The 20595-nt window shown below is 36.9% G+C and overlaps 1 protein-coding gene across 3 annotated transcripts in view; it reads right to left on the reverse strand.

Annotated features, from left to right (window-relative positions):
* Window positions 1-20595, reverse strand: part of LOC131027782 (agamous-like MADS-box protein AGL65) — a 159831-nt gene that overhangs the window by 4381 nt on the left and 134855 nt on the right. For all 3 annotated transcript variants that reach the window (XM_057957871.2, XM_057957870.2, XM_057957869.2), the window contains 3 exons: window positions 15762-15812; window positions 15523-15653; window positions 15050-15398 (listed from right to left, as the gene is read on the reverse strand). In XM_057957871.2, coding sequence (XP_057813854.2) covers window positions 15050-15398; window positions 15523-15653; window positions 15762-15812 — 531 coding nt within the window. The remainder of the gene's footprint in view (window positions 1-15049; window positions 15399-15522; window positions 15654-15761; window positions 15813-20595) is intronic.

Consider the following 20595-nt stretch of genomic DNA (forward strand, 5'->3'; position numbering starts at 1 on the left):
CATGGTCCAAGAGCAAACTTTATCATTTGAAGTTGTCCTTCCAAGGGACATTGAGTGAACAACGTTATAGGTCTTGTCCTTATCAAGGATATAGAGCGAATATTTTATTTAGGGCCTGTCCTTCCAAAGGACAAAGGGCGAGTTTTGTCTTAGGACTTGTCCTCCCAAAGGACAAAGAGCGAACCTCATTTTGAGTCTTGTCCTTCTTAAGGTCATAGAGCGAAATTCTCATATAGGGCCTGTCCTTCCAAAGGACGTGGAGCGAAACGCCTACCTTGAACTTGACCTTACAAATGACATAAAGCGAACTAATGTGAAGATGGCATACCTCCCAAAGGTAATCAAGTGAATTTTTCATATAGGTCCTATCCTTGGAAAGGACATAGAGTGAAATTATCGCCTCGGCCTTGTCCTCCTTGAGGTCCTTGAGTGAATTGTATGTACCTTGCAAGGAACTTAAAGCGAAATTCAATAACACAAGCATTTTTTTTTTATGCCTAAACTCATTCAAAATTCGAATTGCAAAGGAGATGAAGAGAGTTTGTGTTGAGTCGGCCAGCATGAGGAAGATAAATTATTGTTTTAGCAAGTTGGCCTTATACCCAAAAGACATGACCTTTACCCTAAGCGCCTATAAAGGAGAAGTTAAAACATTCATCTCAACCATTAATTCAAGTATATTCTTCTCTACAAGTGCGAATTTGAGAGCAGACCTACTGAATCTGACTAGTAAGATAGCGAATTTCTCTAGCTAGACATCAAATTTTGTCAGCACATAAGCGAATTTATCATAATATAGTTGAGTTGTTGCAGTGCAAAGGGCGAAATCAGACATTGAAGTTACAGGCGTGATGATCAAGAAGACAAATTCGAGCATTGAAGATGTGGATCTGATGTTTAGGAGGAGCGAATTTATCAAAAGGGAAGCGACTTTCACTATTGAGCAGTCCAAATTCATCTAAAGAGCAACAAATTCATCTTCCACAACACGAAATCCCTTCAACTACAACAGGTTCCTTGATTATTATCAATCCTCTTATGATCATATATAGAGAAAATCACATAAGATTAGAATGAGGAATTAAGTCAAAATGATAGTATGTAAGGGTTATATACCATGTATGTTTGATGCTCAATTGTTTGTTTTCCAGGAGACAAGGAGAGAGATTAAATGGGCCAGGTTGAAGGAAGATCGGAACAAGAATCTCAAGGAGAAAATTTCAACATCAAGATACAAGGAAGATGCCTTCAAGAAGCTTCATCAGCAAATACAAAAACATCAAGTAGGAGAAGATCTCAAGATATTCAAAGATTCTCACCACACCCTAGAGGCGTGAAGAGATCAAAGGAGTGTTAAGGAGAAGTCATACAATCACTCCAAGGCAAGCAAGCAAGGATGGAAGAAGGACGCAACTACATCAATAATTCCCATCACCACTAGTTTGAGCAAGCTAGATAATGTTGAGTATCAAGAGATATCTCTTCATGATAATGAATCTATCCAGACTACAAAGGTGCAAGTTAAAGGTGGCGTCCTAGTCATCATCACAGTCACCATTCACCAATCAGGGAAGGTCTACCTCAGCAAGTCTTGATTCAATATACCAGACTCACCGATGGATGCACAAACTTTGATGTACCTACCCTTGATATTCATTGGTCCACGCTCATTGAATGTAATTTTCTCATTGGCTAAGGAGAGTTTGTTGTAACAAACCTTAATTAGGGTTTTCATTGTAAAATATTAGTCGTTGATAGAGATTTGATCCTGGCTGTTAATTGTAAATGAGATCTCTATATAAAGCTCAAGCTCTTCATTTGTAAAGGTTAATAGCTAATAGTGAATAGTCAGTAATAGGAGAGAATATAATAGCAATTAGAATAGAAGTTAGATTAGGAAGAGAAGGCAGAAATTGTTGCTTAAGTTGTAAATGAACTCCATTTTCATTGAAGTTATGGTGAAGTGTGTTGTTTCTTTACAACGTGCATGGTTTCTTGTTGGATCTTCATGTTGAATGGTAAATAATTAGATTGAATGGAGGAATTTGTTGGATGCATTTGCGTGGAATCCACCTAGTCCATACCACTAGCCTCTTACTGATTGTAGGTGCGCCTTGTGTGGTCAACTGGAATGACATGAGCTTAACTTCAAATCATTCTACACTCATGCATTAACTTGAATGGTGATCAATGTTTGATGGTATCGATTCAAACATCTTTGAAATGTCCTTAGAAGAATGCACTGAGCTTCTGTCAAATTGTTCAAGTTGATGGTGAGACCTCACTCGATAGGATTCCATCTAATCATTCATCCATCTTCTCACATTCTAGGATTTAGAATAGACTCTCTTACCCCTTTATCTTTTGCCATTTTTTTCAAAATCCAGCTAGTTTAGGACAAAGAGCATCACCATATGGCAACATCAGATGATCGAGTTCTAGTAAATCAAGCATTCAAGCATTCAAATGTAAGTCCACTTGTGATTCCAGCATAATCACATCAAACCAATGAGCTTATCCACATGTAGTGACCCTACATTCATGAACCTTGGAGTCTTCTCAAGTGATCCTTAAGCTAATCTTCAGTATTTGAGAGATTTTGTTCAAGAGAGGATAATATAATTTTGGGTATTTTATTTTGTGTTTGCATGTGCATAAAAAACACATCAACGGAAGGGCTTGAACCTCCGATGAATGCCTGAGCAGCTGAAATCCAAATTCTATCAATTTATGTCTAGGAGAGTAATTTTAAGTACTTTCCACGCTCCTCCCACACTCAACAAAATTTGGAGGCCCTGACAGCGAATGCGAACTCTTGAATAGGTGAATCCGAGGAAGATTAGTGGAGAGTCATCTTCACACTCGACATAATTTAAGCACAAGAAAGGCATGCTTATGGATACATGAGTGAAGCAGTTGATGTTGGAGTTTATCAAGGAAGCACTTCGCACAGCTGGAACCAGTTGAGATTTCAAGATTCCAAAAATCCAAAAAAGTGGAAAAAAAAAAAAAACAAAGAAAGAAAGAAAAAAGAGTAGAAAAATAAAAAAAGAAAGACTTCTCAATGGAGAAACAACAGTCTTACAATGAGCAACAAGTCGATATCCCTCAACTTTGGTGGAGGTTGAATGCACAACTTTACCCACGTAAATTGTCCGAATTTGCAAGACCAGGGCAGTGTCGAATCCATGAGACAAATGAACATCATGAGATGCATTGCCTAATATACCTATCAAGAATGGAATCAGCAGTACAAGGAGATATTTTCTTTTGGGATGTTCCCAGGCTAGAAGTGGAAGAAAATAATTTCAATGTTCCAAAGAGAAAGGATCATCTTTCAAGCTTCTTATGGATAATTGAAAATCAGCTTGTCTTGAATGGTGAAATGCGTTTAGAAAACATATTGTTACCATTGTGGTGTAGGATTCATAATGCACCTCACTCCAAATTTACTTGCTCATTATGTGAAATGGCTATCAACCAAGTCAGATATCAGTTTGGAATGCCAGTCTTATTCGAAGAAGAATGTATCACAAACGGATCTTGGAGTGCACATCTTGCAGCTGAATTTAGAAGAACATATGAACAAGACATTGCTACATCACCAGACAGTGAAAAGAGGCAGTTGCACGTTGATGCCACAAGTTCACCTGATGACCAATGTATTGCAATGGATAGCTCACTATGCCTTGCGCCTAAAAAAGAATATCATGGAACGAAAGTTGAAGAGATAGTTGAGAATGCTCAAGTAGTGATAAGGGGAGATCAAAGTGTTGAGCAAGCAATCAAGAAAGAAGAGGAATTCCTTGAAGAACTTTCATTCATGCTACAAAAGGAGATCCTTGAGAAAGAGATACAAGAAGTTTCAAATAGCACCCTTGAAGAAGACAATCATATAGACATATTGAATAAAGAGCTACAAATCATCGTAAGAGAGCCCAAATATGAAGAACAATTCGAGGAGGCGCTTAAAGACGTCATTACTATCATACGATTCGAGGGGGTGCTAAGAGATCTCATGAAAGAAGTACAAATGGAATTACTGTCAAAAAAATTTCAAGGCAAACAAGTTATGGTGAGTGATTTAATTCATCATCAACTCCGGCCTCCTGAGACAATGCTTGAGCATGAGATACCACCAAATATTGTATTTAATCAACTAGAAGAGATGTTTGAAGCTCAACCTATCAAGGAGTCCCTAATTTTTGAAGATATGCTCACAAAGTTACATGAGGATGCGTGGTTTATGAACAGAGATGAACGAGATGTAATTGTGAAAACAAATAAAGTTGAGCTATTTGAATGGGCACTAAGCTTATTCAGAGAAGAGCTTGCAAGTGAGAGTCAGCATGTTGTGAATGCTCGTGGAATGGTACATCACCAATGGCAACCTCCTGAAGCAACTGATGATCTCTCTTTTAACATTGCACTGAATGGTGAACAAACACTTCCATTCAAGCAAACACCTCCATCCGAGATTGAAACATGTCAGGTTGCCTCTTTCCTTAATCATAGCTTTGAAAGTTATTACGATTTTGATTACAGGGGTTTTGGGAAAACAACTTGCATTTGGATTGATCATGGACCTAATGAGTTGCCTCGATAATCTTACATGAAACCTTCACTGAATATGAGAGATGCATGGTGAGAGCTTGCTTTTCCGTATTTAAAGATGAATTTGCTTGACCCTGCGAACTATCACTTTTGCCACGCTCCTATTGCACAACCTGAGGAATCATGCAAAGTCATGTACATATTTCACTTCTTTGAGTCGTGTTAAGTCTAGAAGTCTTGTATATAGCTTTAGAGTAGGTTTTCTTTTCGTGTGTTTTAGTTAGAGGTCTTTTTGAGCCTTAGCCTTAATTTGCCTTGAGTCATTTGATGCATGATCCTTGGGTGGCTCAAGTAGTTAGTTGTTTGCTTTCTTTAGTTAGTTGGATTTTAGTTTGCCTTAATTTGGTTTGATCTTGTGTGCTTTAGCTTAGCCTGCTTTGGTCTTGTTTTGCTTTCGAGTTGCTCGATTCACTTAGATTATGTGTCCTGAGTGGGAACCTCCATTTGTGAGAAAGGTGTTTGTGTTGTTTCTCACCCACTAGCAACATTTGGGATCTTATGTTTGGTCCATTCCTTGGATATCTATTCATGAAGTGCTTTGAATCTGAGGTTATTCCTCTCCAACTTCATCATTTGGTTGGAACGTACTTGATTTGGCAAGAAATCACTTTCTGTGTCTTGATACCGACATCTTTTGATTACTATATCTTTACACATTAATAAACTTCGAGCCATTATAGCTTTCCAAATGAATTTGTTAATAGTGAAAAATCCAAAGTCTTGCTTCAACACCACTGTAATCGTCAAACCCAAGTAAGTTGCATTGCTTACAAGCCAAAGGAATTGACAAAGGAAAAGAAAAGAAAGCAATATCAAAACAGAAAAATGAGATGAAAAAAAGAAAAAAAATCAAGAGACAAGAAAAATGAATGAAATGAAATATCAAAATTGGCTATGGGAACATGCGAGTAACTCCATCGGGGCTATAGACACCCAATTGGCAATAGAGCAATATTCGTGAGATTCCATTGATAACCTCGTCGGGGCTATAAATGTCCGACTAGCAGCGAGGCTCTATCCAGGATGCTTGTGAAGTTTAGACAAACTACGTAGCTAATCACGATAGAACTTGGAAGTCAAAATGTTCTTGTTCAAAAGGAATGCATACACTTGCATGCACATAGGTAATCAAAGACTAGTTGCCTTGATCCGGTTTGGTATTCTTCTTCCACTTTGAGTATGCTTTCTAGTCGCGTGGTAAGTTGGGTTGAATTTTCTAGAGGTTCTAGGTATGGATTGAGTCTTTATCTTTGAAATGTTCAAGATCATTTATTCGAGGTGGCGCTAGATGTTGTGAGGTATTCACACATCGCCCCATTGCAAATGTAGACCCCCACTTTTCACTTTCTAGGATTAGTCCTTTTTGCTCGCTCCTAAGTTGTCTTAGAGTCCTTGCTATTAATCTTTGCATTGAAGGGTTAGAATTTCTTGAGTAGCCAGAGAATTCATCAATTCAAGTGGAAAGGGATTGAATGAGGAGTATTCCCTAGGGTCACTTTTGAAGATTAATTTGACATGGACATTGAAGTGACTTAAGAATTGGAAGTTTGGATGAATAAAGTATAGGCAAGGGGGGAGATTGAACGAATTGTCTACATAGGGTCATGTCCCTTGCTAGAGCAAACTTGCCTTAGACCCGTCCTTTGCCTCAAGATTAGAGCGAATTCTTTCCTTGAGCATTCGTGAAGGGTAAAAGTTAACACATTTAATTTCGTGAAGATTTGGGATATGATCTAGTAGAGTGAAGGAAAGTGAAGAATTGAGTTCAAGGTTGTTTGAGATCATGTACCTCTCTAAGGACTTAGGGCAAAAATTTACATTTAGCTCCCGTACCTTGCCAAGGGTCAAGAGCGAATTTGGAGTCTTGTCCTTCCTAAAGTCCTAGAGAGAATTTCTTATTTGACCTTGTCCTTCCAAAGGACGGTGAGCGAATTCCATTTTAAGTCTTGTCCTTAGAAGGGTCTTGGAGACAAAATTGCCATATAGGTCATTACCTTCCAAAGGACATGGAGCGAAATTATCACATTGCCTTGTCCTTGCTGAGGGTACAGAGCGAAGTGCATGCCTTGTCCTTGTTGAGGGTCCAAAGCGAACTACTTGCCTTGTCCTTGTTGAGGGTCCAGAGCGAACTTGAATATGTATCTTGGAGAAGTCTTGAAGCCAAATTTCTTTAGAAGTATGAGCGTACCTTGCCATGGTCCAAGAGCAAACTTTATCATTTGAAGTTGTCCTTCCAAGGGACATTGAGCGAACAACATTATAGGTCTTGTCCTTGTCAAGGACATAGAGCGAATTTTTTATTTAGGGTTTGTCCTTCCAAAGGACAGAGGGCGAGTTTTGTCTTAGGACTTGTCCTCCCAAAGGACAAAGAGCGAACCTCATTTTGAGTCATATCCTTCTCAAGGTCATAAAGCGAATTGTCATAAAGGGTCTGTCCCTGGAAACGACATAGAGCAAAATGCCTACCTTGAACTTGACCTTACAAAGGACATAAAGTGAACTGATGTGAAGATGGCGTACCTCCCAAAGGTCATCAAGAGAATTTTTGATATAGGTCCTGTCCTTGGAAAGGACGTAGAGCGAAATTATCACCTCATCCTTGTCCTCCTTAAGGTCCTTGAGCGACTTGTATGTACCTTGCAAGGGACTTAAAGCGAAATTCAATAAGACAAGCATTTTTTTTATGCCTAAACGCATTCAAAATTCGAACTGCAAAGGAGATGAAGAGAGTTTGTGTTGAGTCAGCCAGCATGAGGAAGGCAATTTATTGTTTTAGCAAGTCGGCCTTATACCCAAAAGACATGACCTTTACCCAAAGCACCTATAAAGGAGAAGTTAAAACATTCATCTCAACCATTAATTCAAGTATATTCTTCTCTCCAAGTGCGAATTTGAGAGAAGACCTATTGAATATGACCAGTAAGACAGCGAATTTCTCTAGGTAGACATCAAATTTTGTCACCACATAAGCGAATTTTATCAGAATATAGTTAAGTTGTTGCAGCACAAAGCGCGAAATCAGACCCTAAAGGTGCGGACGTGATGAACAAGGAAGACAAATTCGAGCATTGAAGATGTGGATCTGATGTTTAGGAGGAGCAAATTTATCAAAAGGGAAGCGAATTTCACTATTGAGCAGTCCAAATTCATCTAAAGAGAAGCAAATTAATCTTCCACAAGAGGAAATCCCTTCAGCTGCAATGAGTTCCTTGATTATTATCCATCCTCTTTTGATCATATATAGAGAAAATCACATAAGATCGGAATGAGGAATTAAGTCAAAATGATAGTAAGGGTTATATACCACATATGTTTGATGCCCAATTGTTTATTTTGCAACAGGCAAGGAGAGAGATCAAATGGGCTAGGTTGAAGGAAGATCGGAACAAGAATCTCAAGGAGAAAATTTCAACATCAAGATACAAGGAAGATGCCTTCAAGAAGCTTCATCAGCAAATACAAAAACATCAAGGAGGAGAAGATCTCAAGATATTCAAAGATTCTCACCACACCCTAGAGGCGTGAAGAGATCAGAGGAGTGTTAAGGAGAAGTCATACAATCACTGCAAGGCAAGCAAGCAAGGATGGAAGAAGGACGCAGCTACATCAATAATTCCCATCAACACTACTTTGAGCAAGCTAGATAATGTTGAGTATCAAGAGATATCTCTTCATGATGATGAATCTATCCAAACTACAAAGGTGCAAGTTAAAGGCGACGTCCTAGTCATCATCACAGTCACCATTCACCAATTAGGGAAGGTCTACCTCAGCAAGTCTTGATTCAATATACCAGACTCACCCATGGATGCACAAACTTTGATGTACCTACCCTTGATATTTATTGGTCCACGCTCATTGAATGTAATTTTCTCATTGGCTAAGGAGAGTTTGTTGTAACAAACCCTAATTAGGGTTTTCATTGTAAAATATTAGTCGTTGATAGAGATTTGATCCTGACTGTTAATTGTAAATGAGATCTCTATATAAAGCTCAAGCTCTTCATTTGTAAAGGTTAATAGCTAATAGTGAATAGTCAGTAATAGGAGATAATAGAATAGCAATTAGAATAGAAGTTAGATTAGGAGAAGGCATAAATTGTTGCCTAAGTTGTAAATGAACTACATTTTCATTGAAGTTATGGTGAAGTGTGTTGCTTCTCTACAACGTGCATGATTTCTTGTTGGATCTTCATGTTAGATGGTAAATAATTAGATTGAATGGAGGAATTTGTTGGATACATTTGCGTGGAATCTGCCTAGTCCATACCACTAGCCTCTTATTGATTGTAGGTGCACCTTGTGTGGTCAACTAGAATGATATGAGCTTAACTTCGAATAGTTCTACACTCATTGCTTATGCATTAACTTGAATGGTGATCAACGTTTGATGGTATCGATTCGAATATCTTTGAAATGTCCTTAGAATATTGCATTGAGCTTGTGTCAAATTGTTCAAGTTGATGGTGAGACCTCGCTCGGTAGGATTCCATCTAATCATTCATCCATCTTCTCACATTCTAGGCTTTAGAATAGACTCTCTTACCCCTTTATCTTTTGCCATTTTTCTCAAAATCAAGCTAGTTTAGGACAAAGAGCATCACCATATAGCAACATCAGATGATTGAGTTCCAGCAAATCAAGCATTCGGGCATTCAAATGTGTGTCCCCTTGAGATTCCAGCATAATCACATCAAACCAATGAGCTTATCCACACGTAGTGACCCTACATTCCTGAACCTTGGAGTCTTCTCAAGTGATCCTTAATCTAATCTTCAACATTTGAAAGATTTTGTTCAAGAGAGGATAAGATACTTTTGGGTATTTTATTTTGTGTTCACATATGCAAAAAAAACACATCAATGGGTCCCCATTTGAGTGAAGCCACCATTGCTCCCTTTGGAATACTAGAATGAAGAGATTTTAAGAGGTATTGCTAATGCTCGGGTTTTTTTAGCTTTTGACAGCATCACAAACGTCATAAGATGCCTGGTTTTGTGTTGATATTGGTCAGATGTTACTAAACACTATTAAGGTACACTCCATGTTGGGTGTTTGTGGGCATATTATCCACTAAGTCTTCCTCACTGGTTTGAGCTCATTGCTAGATTTGAGGATTTTCGCCACTCATGCCATGATTTCAAAGATAAGTTCCATATTCAATCCAAAAGGATCCTTCCTCCTTTTGGAAACTCAATGACTAGTGTTGAAGGAAATGATTTGGGCTTCTCTAGTGTAAGCCCCATTGGAAAATCAAAGGGGTCTTCCCCTATGGGTAAGAAAGATGTTGTGTATCCTTTAGTTTATAATTCTTCGAGTTTAGGAAAGGATTTGGACCTTGCTATTGTGGATTCCAATGGGGACCTGAGGGAAGCCCCCTTATGATAAAAATAAACCAGATGCTTCTTCTTTGGTTGAGATTGGTACTTTAAAAAACTTTTAAAATGACCCATCTAGGTCAAATATCACTTCAGAGCTCTTGGTTAGGTTTGGCTTCAAACCTCCTTCCCCGTGTTGGTTGTTTTTGTGTTGTGATGTTTGGTTCACTGGAGCCTTTATAGTCGTAAGGCCAATTCCATAGTGACTCTTTGTTTCATGTTATTGTAGACTTTTTAGATGTTCAAGGTTTTGTGGTCCTTACAAAACCCTATCCAATTCATAGCTCCAAATAAAAGCAATTATTTTAATCGAAAAAAAAATTACTTGGATATTAACATTTTCAACTAGAAAACATAGTATGTATTTTCAAGAAAAAATCATAACTCCTTTTCTCTCCTCAACTCTATTTAAAAACTTATTAACAAAAAGGAAACCTATGCTGCATGGAGATTTCCTAGTTTTTCATAAATATTTTGGGAGATGTCTAAGAATGTCTACTCAGGTCTCCTATTATCTATAGATGTTCCCATACACATCTTCAAGATAGGAATATAACTAGAGACAAAAGATGAGTACCAAGAGTCAAAATACAAATCTTGAGGTTACTATGATAACTATAACTTGAATACAATATACTATTGAAAAGTAATAGAATGCATGCTAACGAGATAGATTTATGTTCACATTGCAAATACAAAATTAATTAGCATCTACTGAGAAAAAGTAAAATAAAATTAAAATGGCTTGATATTTCTATAAGTGGGAAAATATAGTATAGTTTTCTTATTTTACAATAGCTAGAAATGACATTTTCTAGGGTTTAAGATTTGGAAAGAAAAAAATTATACATAAGTTTTACAGCAATTTATGTCAATTATATTGTTGAAATGTAGCTAGGTCGTATCCCTTGATTGGGCCGACCTAGCTTGGTAAATTTTAATGTGGCCTTCGGCCTTAAAATTTATTGTGTATGGGCCTATTTGGGATATTGTGTAATTTGTAAATTCAATAGGTCAGGACCTATTAATATGTAACTTGTAAAGTGTTATTGATCAGGTCCTAACCGATGTAACTTATGATATTGGTCTGACCCTATAATGGCAAATGTAACTTGTGGTTATAAATGGGTCTGACCCTATAATGTAACTTGTGAATTTGTAATTTGGCGCCAAGCCGACCTAGGCATAAGGGTTACAGGCATGTATATAAAGGAAGTGACTTGAGGTCACAAGTCATATAACGTAAGCGAATATCATCTTCCTTAATGCGATCTGTTCTGCTCCAAAAGATCAGCAAACTACATTCTGAAGTCAGGGAAACTGTCTTCTAGCTGGGCGAACATCTTCCTAGGTCTGTCGAACCTGCTCCTAGGTCTGTCGAGCCTGTCCCAAGGTTGCCGAACCTGCTCCAATGTTGTTGAACTTACTTCAGGCTGTGCTACATCTATTCTAGGGCAAGCGAACTCCCTCACATGATCTATGATTGTTCAAATCTAACCTGAACTGTGATTCAGATAAGTTCTTTGTATGCCCTAGAAGGGCAGTATTGTAATCTGCTACTATACCTAATCTAATCAGATCTGAGATCTTTGGTTGTTGGGTTTTTCCTCCAAGAGGGAGGTTTTCCCAGGGTTATATGTATGATTTACTTTGCATTCTGATTTTTTGTTCTATACTGCTAATCTGATCACTAAAAAATAACATGGTATCAGAGCTAGGTTCATATTCGCATAATCAAATTAACAGATTCATGAAGTATATCGGAATTTTTTGGAGGTGTTTGAGAGGCTTAATGACTAGTGGTTCAGTTCTCATGTAGTTGGTCGTACCCTCATGCTGGCCATATCTTTATGCTAATTATGTCATTACTTCCTACAAGTTTGGAAACAGATCAGAAAGGAGGAAGATTGAAGGGGCCCTACTATTCTGGCAGGCCATAATAGTCAGTAGGTAAGGACGGGTGAACATGGTGAGAATCGTTGCCTTTAATCATAAATGTTTATATGGCTCCTTGAGTTTACATGTAGTTTCCAGTCATTTGCAAGATGAACATCTGGTGTTTCATTGAATTTAATTAAGTTTGTTATTGGCTGACCTAGTTGTTTGGCTAGATTGAGTTAACAGATCTGCTCTTTCATAAAATAACCCTTACCAAGTTGATATATCCTTATTCAATAATTTTTTGAGTGTTTTTTTTTGGCAAGCTATAATTTGGTATAGTATTTCCCAACATTGGCATGATACTTGGTTTGTGCAAGTTGACAATGCTGCAAATTAGTATCAAGGTTACTCTTTCAGTCTGTTGTGTTGACAGCTTTGAGTGATCCTTGCGTGCAACTCCTACATGTCGTCACTAAGTTGAAGATAGATGATAAGTGATGGTGAGGCCCTAAGGCCACGCAGTCATCATCAAATGCTTCATTATGAACTAAGTGGATGGTAATTTCATTGCTAAGCGAAATTAGGAAAGAATGTTGAGGATTAACTTATAAGAGAAGTATCTTTTGAATTTTTCATGTTGTTATCAATTCATTGGATAGTGAATCATGTATGATAGTCTTGAACTATTAGTAACCTCTCGTAAATGCTTTCAGGATGGACTGAGGATCATAAAGATGATGATTGTATTCAAGAGAGGAAGGTTTTGAGACATCCTGTGAGGAAGCATCACAGGCTGAAGACTAAGAGACATAGCTTAGTTGGTGATACTACGATCAGGTTCAGCTTCAGAGGGAACTTGTTGTTTTCAGCTCCAGAGGGAGCTTGTTGTATTCAGCTTCAGAGGGAGCTTGTTTGTTGTTTCAGTTTCAGAGGAAGCTATATCCTTGGTTAAGGCAATCTTCCGAGAGAAGGTTTAGGTGAAAGCCCTCGTTCCACCCTCTGCAAGTAGGCATGGTGGTATTGCATTCTTCTCTAGGAGAAGTCTGAGGTTAGAGCCCTTGCTCCACCCTCTGCGGAGTGCAAGGTGGGATCACCCTCTGCAGAGTGCAAGGTGGATCCATCCTCTGCGGATGTGTATGATGGATATCTATGGTTGTATTTCAGATCCATCCTCTACGGATGTGCATGATGGATATCATGAAAGAAGTTCATGATGTGTGTGTGTGTGTATATATATATATATATATATATATATATATATATATATATATATATATATATATATATATATATTGTGTATTCATTTCTTGCAGGTATGCATGATGAATATCATGGAAGGAGTCCATGATGTATATTGAATTCATCCTCTATGAGAATGCATGGTGGATATCATGGAAAGAGTCCATGAAGCATGGTCACGATGTAACTTGATTAATCAAGGGATCTTCCTAGCTAAGAGGGAGTGTTGAAAATGTAGCTAGGTCGTATCCCTTGATTGGGCCGACCTAGCTTGGTAAATTTTAATGTGGCCTTCGGCCTTAAAATTTATTGTGTATGGGCCTATTTGGGATATTGTGTAACTTGTAAATTCAATAGGTCAGGACCTATTAATATGTAACTTGTAAAGTGTTATTGGTCAAGTCCTAACCGATGTAACTTATGATATTGGTTTGACCCTATAATGGCAAATGTATCTTGTGGTTATAAATGGGTCTGACCCTATAATGTAACTTGTGAATTTGTAATTTGGCGCCAAGCCAACCTAGGCATAAGGGTTAAGGGTGTGTATATAAAGGAAGTGACTTGAGGTCACAAGTCATATAACATAAGTGAATATCATCTGCCTTAATGCGATTCGTCTACTCCAAAAGATCAGCGAACTACATTCTGAAGTTAGCGAAATTGTCTTCTCATTGGGCAAACATCTTCCTAGGTTTGTCAAACCTGCTCCTAGGTTTGTCGAGCCTGTCCCAAGGCTATCGAACCTGCTCCAACGTTGTTGAACTTACTTCAGGTTGTGCTACATTTGTTCTAGGGCAAGCGAACTCCCTCACATGATCTACAATCAATAATTTGGGCGATTGTTCAAATCTGACCTAAACTGTGATTCAGATAAGTTCTTTCTATGCCCTAGATGGGCAGTATTGTAATCTACTGCTATACCTAATCTAATCAGATTAGGTATATGATTTACTTTGCATTCTGATTTTTTGTTCTATGTTGTTAATCTGATCACTAAAAACTAATATGACCTCACACTAAGGATCAAGTCTCATTGAGTGCAAGGCTTTGACATCATAAGGGATGAGGTTGGAGCTCAAGAGGGTGAATAATATTTAGTGGAGTGGGTATCAATGCCAAAACTTTTGAAGGGGGGGTGTTGGTGTTGAAAATAAGCCACACCCGAACCGACGATAGACTGGTCCAAGAGGGGCCAGTAGCTCAGTGGTAGAGCACTTTAACAACATTATGGAAGATCCTAGGTTCGAGTCCTAGCTGGTCCATGTCTCAACATGGTATCAGAGCCAGGTCCAAGCTAGGAGCCCCAAGCACACGAGATTTGTGGCTTAAGGGGGGGTGTTGGTGTTGAAAATAAGCCACACCTGAACCAACGATGGACTAGTCCAAGAGGGGCCAGTAGCTCAGTGGTAGAGCACTCCAACAACGTTATGGAAGGTCCTAGGTTTGAGTCCTAGCTGGTCCATGTCTCAACAAATATAATGTAACTCTAGGCCTTGGGCTACCCCATGATAATGTAAAATTAAATAAACTTGCAAACATCTAAATGATGGTAATGAGTTTGTATTTAAACTATTCATGTCATGGTTAATGCCTTACAAGTTTTAAAGAGATAAATTATATGTTCAAATTGAAAAAAAAAAGTATTTATTAAACGAATACAACTAAATGGCTTAATATTCTTATGTGGAAAAATTCAGTATGATTTTCACATTTTACAGTAACTAGAAATGTTATTTTCTAGGGTTTAAGATTAGGAAAAACGTTTAGGTACAAGCTTGGAAACAATTTACATCAATACTATAGTAACTCTAGAACTTTGACTACCCCATGATAAGGAAAAAAACAACAAAATGTGTAAGTAATGAATTTTAGAAAAATCTAAATGATGGTAATGAAATTCCATTTAAATTGTTCATTTAATGGTTAACATCTTACCGGTCCACAGAGAGACATGGCAGCATGGCTAAAACTTGCAGGCATTTGTTGAAGCAACCCATCATATGCAATTCCAAGAGTTTCATGGCCACAGTTTTGGAAGTCTATGAAAGAGCCTTGCGAATTCCTATCCATCTCCATCTTGAAATTTTTGTTTCGAGAAAAATAATCACATGGGTGTTGCAGCTGAATGCAATGGTTGCTGAATTGCAAACTTAGTCCTGTGCCTTGGTTTAATTCACTAAAACATGTTTCCTGTTGGCTTGAAGTTTCATTTATATCAGAATGCCTACCATTAAGAACGTATCTTGGAGGAATTGTCAAGTGGTTTTCTACGTGATCCATATCTCTACAAAATAAAAATAAAACATACATATGATTAATTGCTTATCATTTAGTAGAGAGAACGTTAAAGCAAATGAAAATCATTATATGAATTCTAAAACCATTTTGTAAAATTATCAATCTTTCACCTTTGAGATAATATCAAGTTAGAAAGTTCAGGTAGGAAAATTTGTTGATTCTCAGTAGACATCCATGAAATAGATTGATGCTGATGGTCTCCCTCCATCGGCAAGGGCAAGCACAGTCTACTCTGATAAAACTTCAGTTCCAAAAGATAAATCAATAATCTTGATGCAATCCATTCATTGTAAACATCCAAAAAAAATGCAACGTATTAAAATGGACCAAATACTGTGCTTATCAATACCTGTTGACTAGGTTCGGCAACGGGCATAAGTTGGGTATTCATTAGATTTTCCTGTTTTAGAAAAATTTAAAAAAATTAATAACAAAAATCAAAAAACACATTATATTGGAGAAGGATGGAATAAATATTACGTAGTCAAATACTTTAAACTCTTATTTTTATCGAGAAGCTACTGGCACACAATTAAATGACAAAACATATATTATTTCTTCTTTAATATAGAAACTACTAAATGCTCAATTTAAGCTCTATGTTTTTACTTGTGCTCAATTCCTTCTAAGTTTCAAATACAAGATGAAACCCTAGTACAAATTGTGGACTAGAATCATCCAAAAAAATGAGGGTTGAAGGAAACATTCTTGTTTTTATTGCTTAGCTCAAGAGATACATTTGCATTAACATATTTGTTAGGAAGTGACAAAAAAAAAACCTTTGAAACCCAAGATAATAGGGATGGCTCTTAAAAATTGTACCAGAAGACTGTTAAAAATGACTAATAAGATAGAATGGTTTGTGCCTCTTTTCATTTTTGGAAAGATAACTATGAACAAGTTCTCTTGATGAGAATCTTCACTCATACATGTCTAATTTGTCTAATTTCAAAGGAAAGAGTAAACTAGGGGCTTTGCTATCCTAAATGTATTAAAAAAATAATGACTACATCTTTAATCCATTGTATTGGCATAAGACTTTGGCTTCCATAGTTTCATCATTAATAGGTTTGTCTATGAACATAACGAAAACCTGGCTATGCCAATCAATTTGTCAATTACTAAATAATTTCAAAGTTAATTAGTGCATTCATATAGATTTGTTTTGTCACTAATAACAAAATCACCCTTTATTCATATTGTTGAAATATTGTCATTGATGTCAAAAAAATCAGATTGATTGATGAAAGAAAGTGTGTGCCAATAGTCACTAATCATCTTCATGAAAATAATCAGGCCGACCAGCATTTGAATGAGTTTAAATAAATAAATATTTATTTCTGATACTCTTGAACGATATTATAAAGAAATTCAAATAAATATTTTTTTATTATAAAGCAAATGACAAATCAACTTCCGTTTGGTCGACTTCCTCCAAATCAGCACTCCTCATATAAGACAAAATTTGTCTTATTAGTTCCTGCCTTTCAGGGAACTATTGTGAAGGGCATTCATTATCTTTCCAATAGTTCCAATTATCTCCTGCCAATCGCATTGCAGATATAACTGCAGTTTCTTATTTTGCAATGTTTAAGTTGTTTGATTTAAACAATTTTTAACCGAAATGCATAAATGAATGAATTCTACGGTTTCTCATTGGATTAAATTTTTGGAGCGATATATTTGCCTTCACATGGAACGAGGCGGGCTTCGAGGACTGGAGTGTTTGGAATTATGTAGATGGCTTTTTTGGCTGCATTTTATTGGCACAACATATGGTTTTTAGATGCGTTTACGGATACCAAGAACAGAGAATGCACGACTCCATATGCGTTTGGCAGTGTGTTGCAGAAGCACAGGCAGCGAGCTGCTGCAGATGACAGAAAAAAAGAAATTAATGCTTTCTAAAGTTAGCGATTAGGGGTTTTAAAAGTTTCTTAACTGCCTTCTTCTCCGGAAGTCGCCAATTTGAAATCTGCCTTGCTGCTATATGCAGGCTTCAACGAGGATTCTGTCTGTTTTGTCTGTGGCACTGAATAGCGATTCCAGATATATTACTGCAATCCTTTCAGTTAAAATTTCCGGCGGGATTTCAACGATGGTGGGACATTGGAATCCTGGAGATGTTATTCGGGTGTTCCATCAGATTGAGACCATTGCAAATCCTAAGGGTGTGTGCCATTTCTCATGCGCCTAACTCTGTCAGTGTTTTCACATTTTACCGACGCACAGAGGGTGGAATTTGGCCTTACCCTTACTAGGTGCATATTCTTGTAAGTTTCTTTAGCCAATTAGCTTGTTTTCAAATCTACGTAGGCCAAAGGCTGGAGGTATTCTGGCTTCTCTGTTGAGGCTACTACATTTGAGTTGGGTGATTTTGAATCGGCAGTGAGCTCTCCAATACAAAGACTGTCATACGCTGGGCCATAGATCATCTTCTCAAGGCTACTGCTCACCATACATGTTCACGTACAAAATGTCAATGCTTTTCTGTCATGATGATGTATCTCTATCTCAAGGCTACTGCTCACCATAGTGTTGAAATGAAATATACTAAAATTGATTGGTTGCCATCCGCTGCTCTTTTAAAAAACAAATAAAATAAAAAAATTGCTTGGTTGCCTTCCGCTGCTCTTTCCAAAAACAAATCAAATAAATCAAAATCAAAACTATTTTCAGTCTTTGGCAGGAACTTCGCTGCCCTGCAGCTCTTGTTTAAAAAGGTGAAGTATTTTGTCTTATATGTCATAAGACAAAGGTGCGATTTGTTTATGGTGTGATTTAATCTTGGGAACAGATTTATGAAGTGGAGCGATCATGTTAAGTTAAACAGCTGTTATGAAGTGGTGTGATCTGTATGGGTTATAACGTTTAATGTGAAAGGACATATTTTCAAAGTGAATCTCCTCTATTGGCAAGGTATAAGATAAGCATTTATTAAGAGTTGAAAGGGGTGTTGAACAAGAGTTATATTATTAATACACCAGCAGATCCAAGCGTATGAAGAACAGAATTTAAGGAGTATATTTTCAGATTTTATGAAGATATTGTTAGGATTGTTAGACTGAATTTAAAGGTAGACATTATAGCAGATTTATGAGCAATATTATAGAAAATTTGTGAACAGACTTACAGCACAATTTTGAGGAAAAGTTCACATTGGTGAGATTGGTGCCTCATATTGAAAGATACTAGTGTGTCTTATTGAGTTGGTACTCAAGCATTAGGGATTGGTGTCTCCTATAGTTTGTGCCTACAAAGTTTGTAAAGACATTTTATATAAGCAATATTTTTTGCCGTAGTTATTTCCAACAAGGATTTCTACGTAAATTGTGTCCTTATTGTGTTCCTTATTATCAGATCTTGTATATGTGCCAATGTGGATTTAGATTTGAAGTGATTAATTAAGTTTTTGCAAAAGTAAAAGATTGTCATTATACCGATTCCCCTCCTCCCCACCCTCAGTATGCTTGTGTGCTCATCAATTGGTATCCTAGCCAATTCCTTCAAATTAGTTAAACAAACTAAAAGGTAAATCTAAAGAGCACACATGGGAGGACAAGAAGAATTCTCTTCCAATAAGGCTCCATTGTTTGATGGGACAAATTATGCCTTTTGGAGCTTAAGGATGGAAAATTAAATAGTGCTCTACGATATGATATTTGGCAATAAGTTGAGAAAGGCTATACACCACCTACGATTGCCCCAACAAATCAAGCAGGAAAGAGGACAAGTGAAAACAACGCTAAAGTCAAAAATGCAATATTATGTGGACTATCTGAATCTGAACTTGTGAAAGTAATGAATTTCAAATATGCTAACGATATGTGGGATAAATTAAAAAGAAAAACTTCAAACCCATCAATGACAATTTGAGAGTCTAAAGATGGATGAATGAAGAAAATGTCATTGCCTATCTACTTCGAGTAGAAGAGATAGTCAATAGTAAATACCATAAAGGATCTTGGTGAAAAAATAGAAGAATCAATGCTAGTGCAAAAGGTTTTAAGATCTCTTCCCTTAAGATCCAATGCTAAAGTTCCTGCTATAAAGACATGAAGGGCTTGGATAAATTAACCATGGATGACCTATATGAGATGAGGACCAAAAGGGACAATACATCTAAAAAGGAAGCAGCCTTAAAAGCCTCAAAAACATTAAATAATAAAGAACCTATGCCAAGCGAGAGTTCCGAGGAAGAAACAAACAAGGAGGAAGTTCATTTCATGTGGACGTTAAAAAGTTGAAAGAATAAGGGTAAGTTGCCAATTAAATGTTTCAATTGTAGAAAAGTAGGAATTTTTATTAAGAAAGGCTCATATTTAAAAGGAAGTGATAGTGATGAAGAATAAGAGCATTATACAAAGAAAGGAAATAAAAATACTAACAAGCATGATAAAAATAATAAGAAAAAGAAATTCTATGATTACAGAACAAATCTATATTCTTATAGAGATGTTTTCTATGGCATTTGAAACAGAAGGCAGTATCACTGGAAATAATGATAAAGAAAATAGGTACGCATATGAGGAAGGGAAGACTAAATCTGATAATGAAGATGATTTTGAGGAGGAAGCTAGAGATTGTTGCTAAGACTAGGTTGAAACCAACATAACTTTCATTGAAACTATGGTGGATCTTTGTGTTGTGTTTCTACATTTTACATGGTTTCTTGTTACTTCTCAAAGTTAATTGAAATTCATTGATTATGATGGAGAAATCCGATGATCTGCGATGAATTCCTTGGTGTTCATACCATAATTTTGTTGATTGAAAATTGCAGTGCATGGTTAGTATGAATCTCATTGTTGTAATAGTGTGATGTCCCCATCCAGATGCTAGAATTCTAGAACCAAACAACTGAAGGAAAGCTCCTTGTATTATCTTTATAGATCATAGAAGACATGAATAAACCCTTACAAAGACAAGGAAAGAGCAGTGATTCATTCTGAATGAAGAGCAGCATCGATGATGCACATAAACATAGAGATCATGGAGAGCAATGATAAGACAAATACAAATCAGCCATTGGTCATACAACACATACAGTAATTATGCATTGAAGTAATAAAGAAAATTGAAGAGTATCAATGATTACATTAAAAGCATCTTCAAAATGATATTAATCACGAGCGATTAAGAAGCAAATGACTAATAGAAAGAATAACAAAGTGCTTACACTC

Source organism: Cryptomeria japonica, chromosome 4, assembly GCF_030272615.1.
Source record: "Cryptomeria japonica chromosome 4, Sugi_1.0, whole genome shotgun sequence".
Taxonomy (NCBI): domain Eukaryota; kingdom Viridiplantae; phylum Streptophyta; class Pinopsida; order Cupressales; family Cupressaceae; genus Cryptomeria; species Cryptomeria japonica.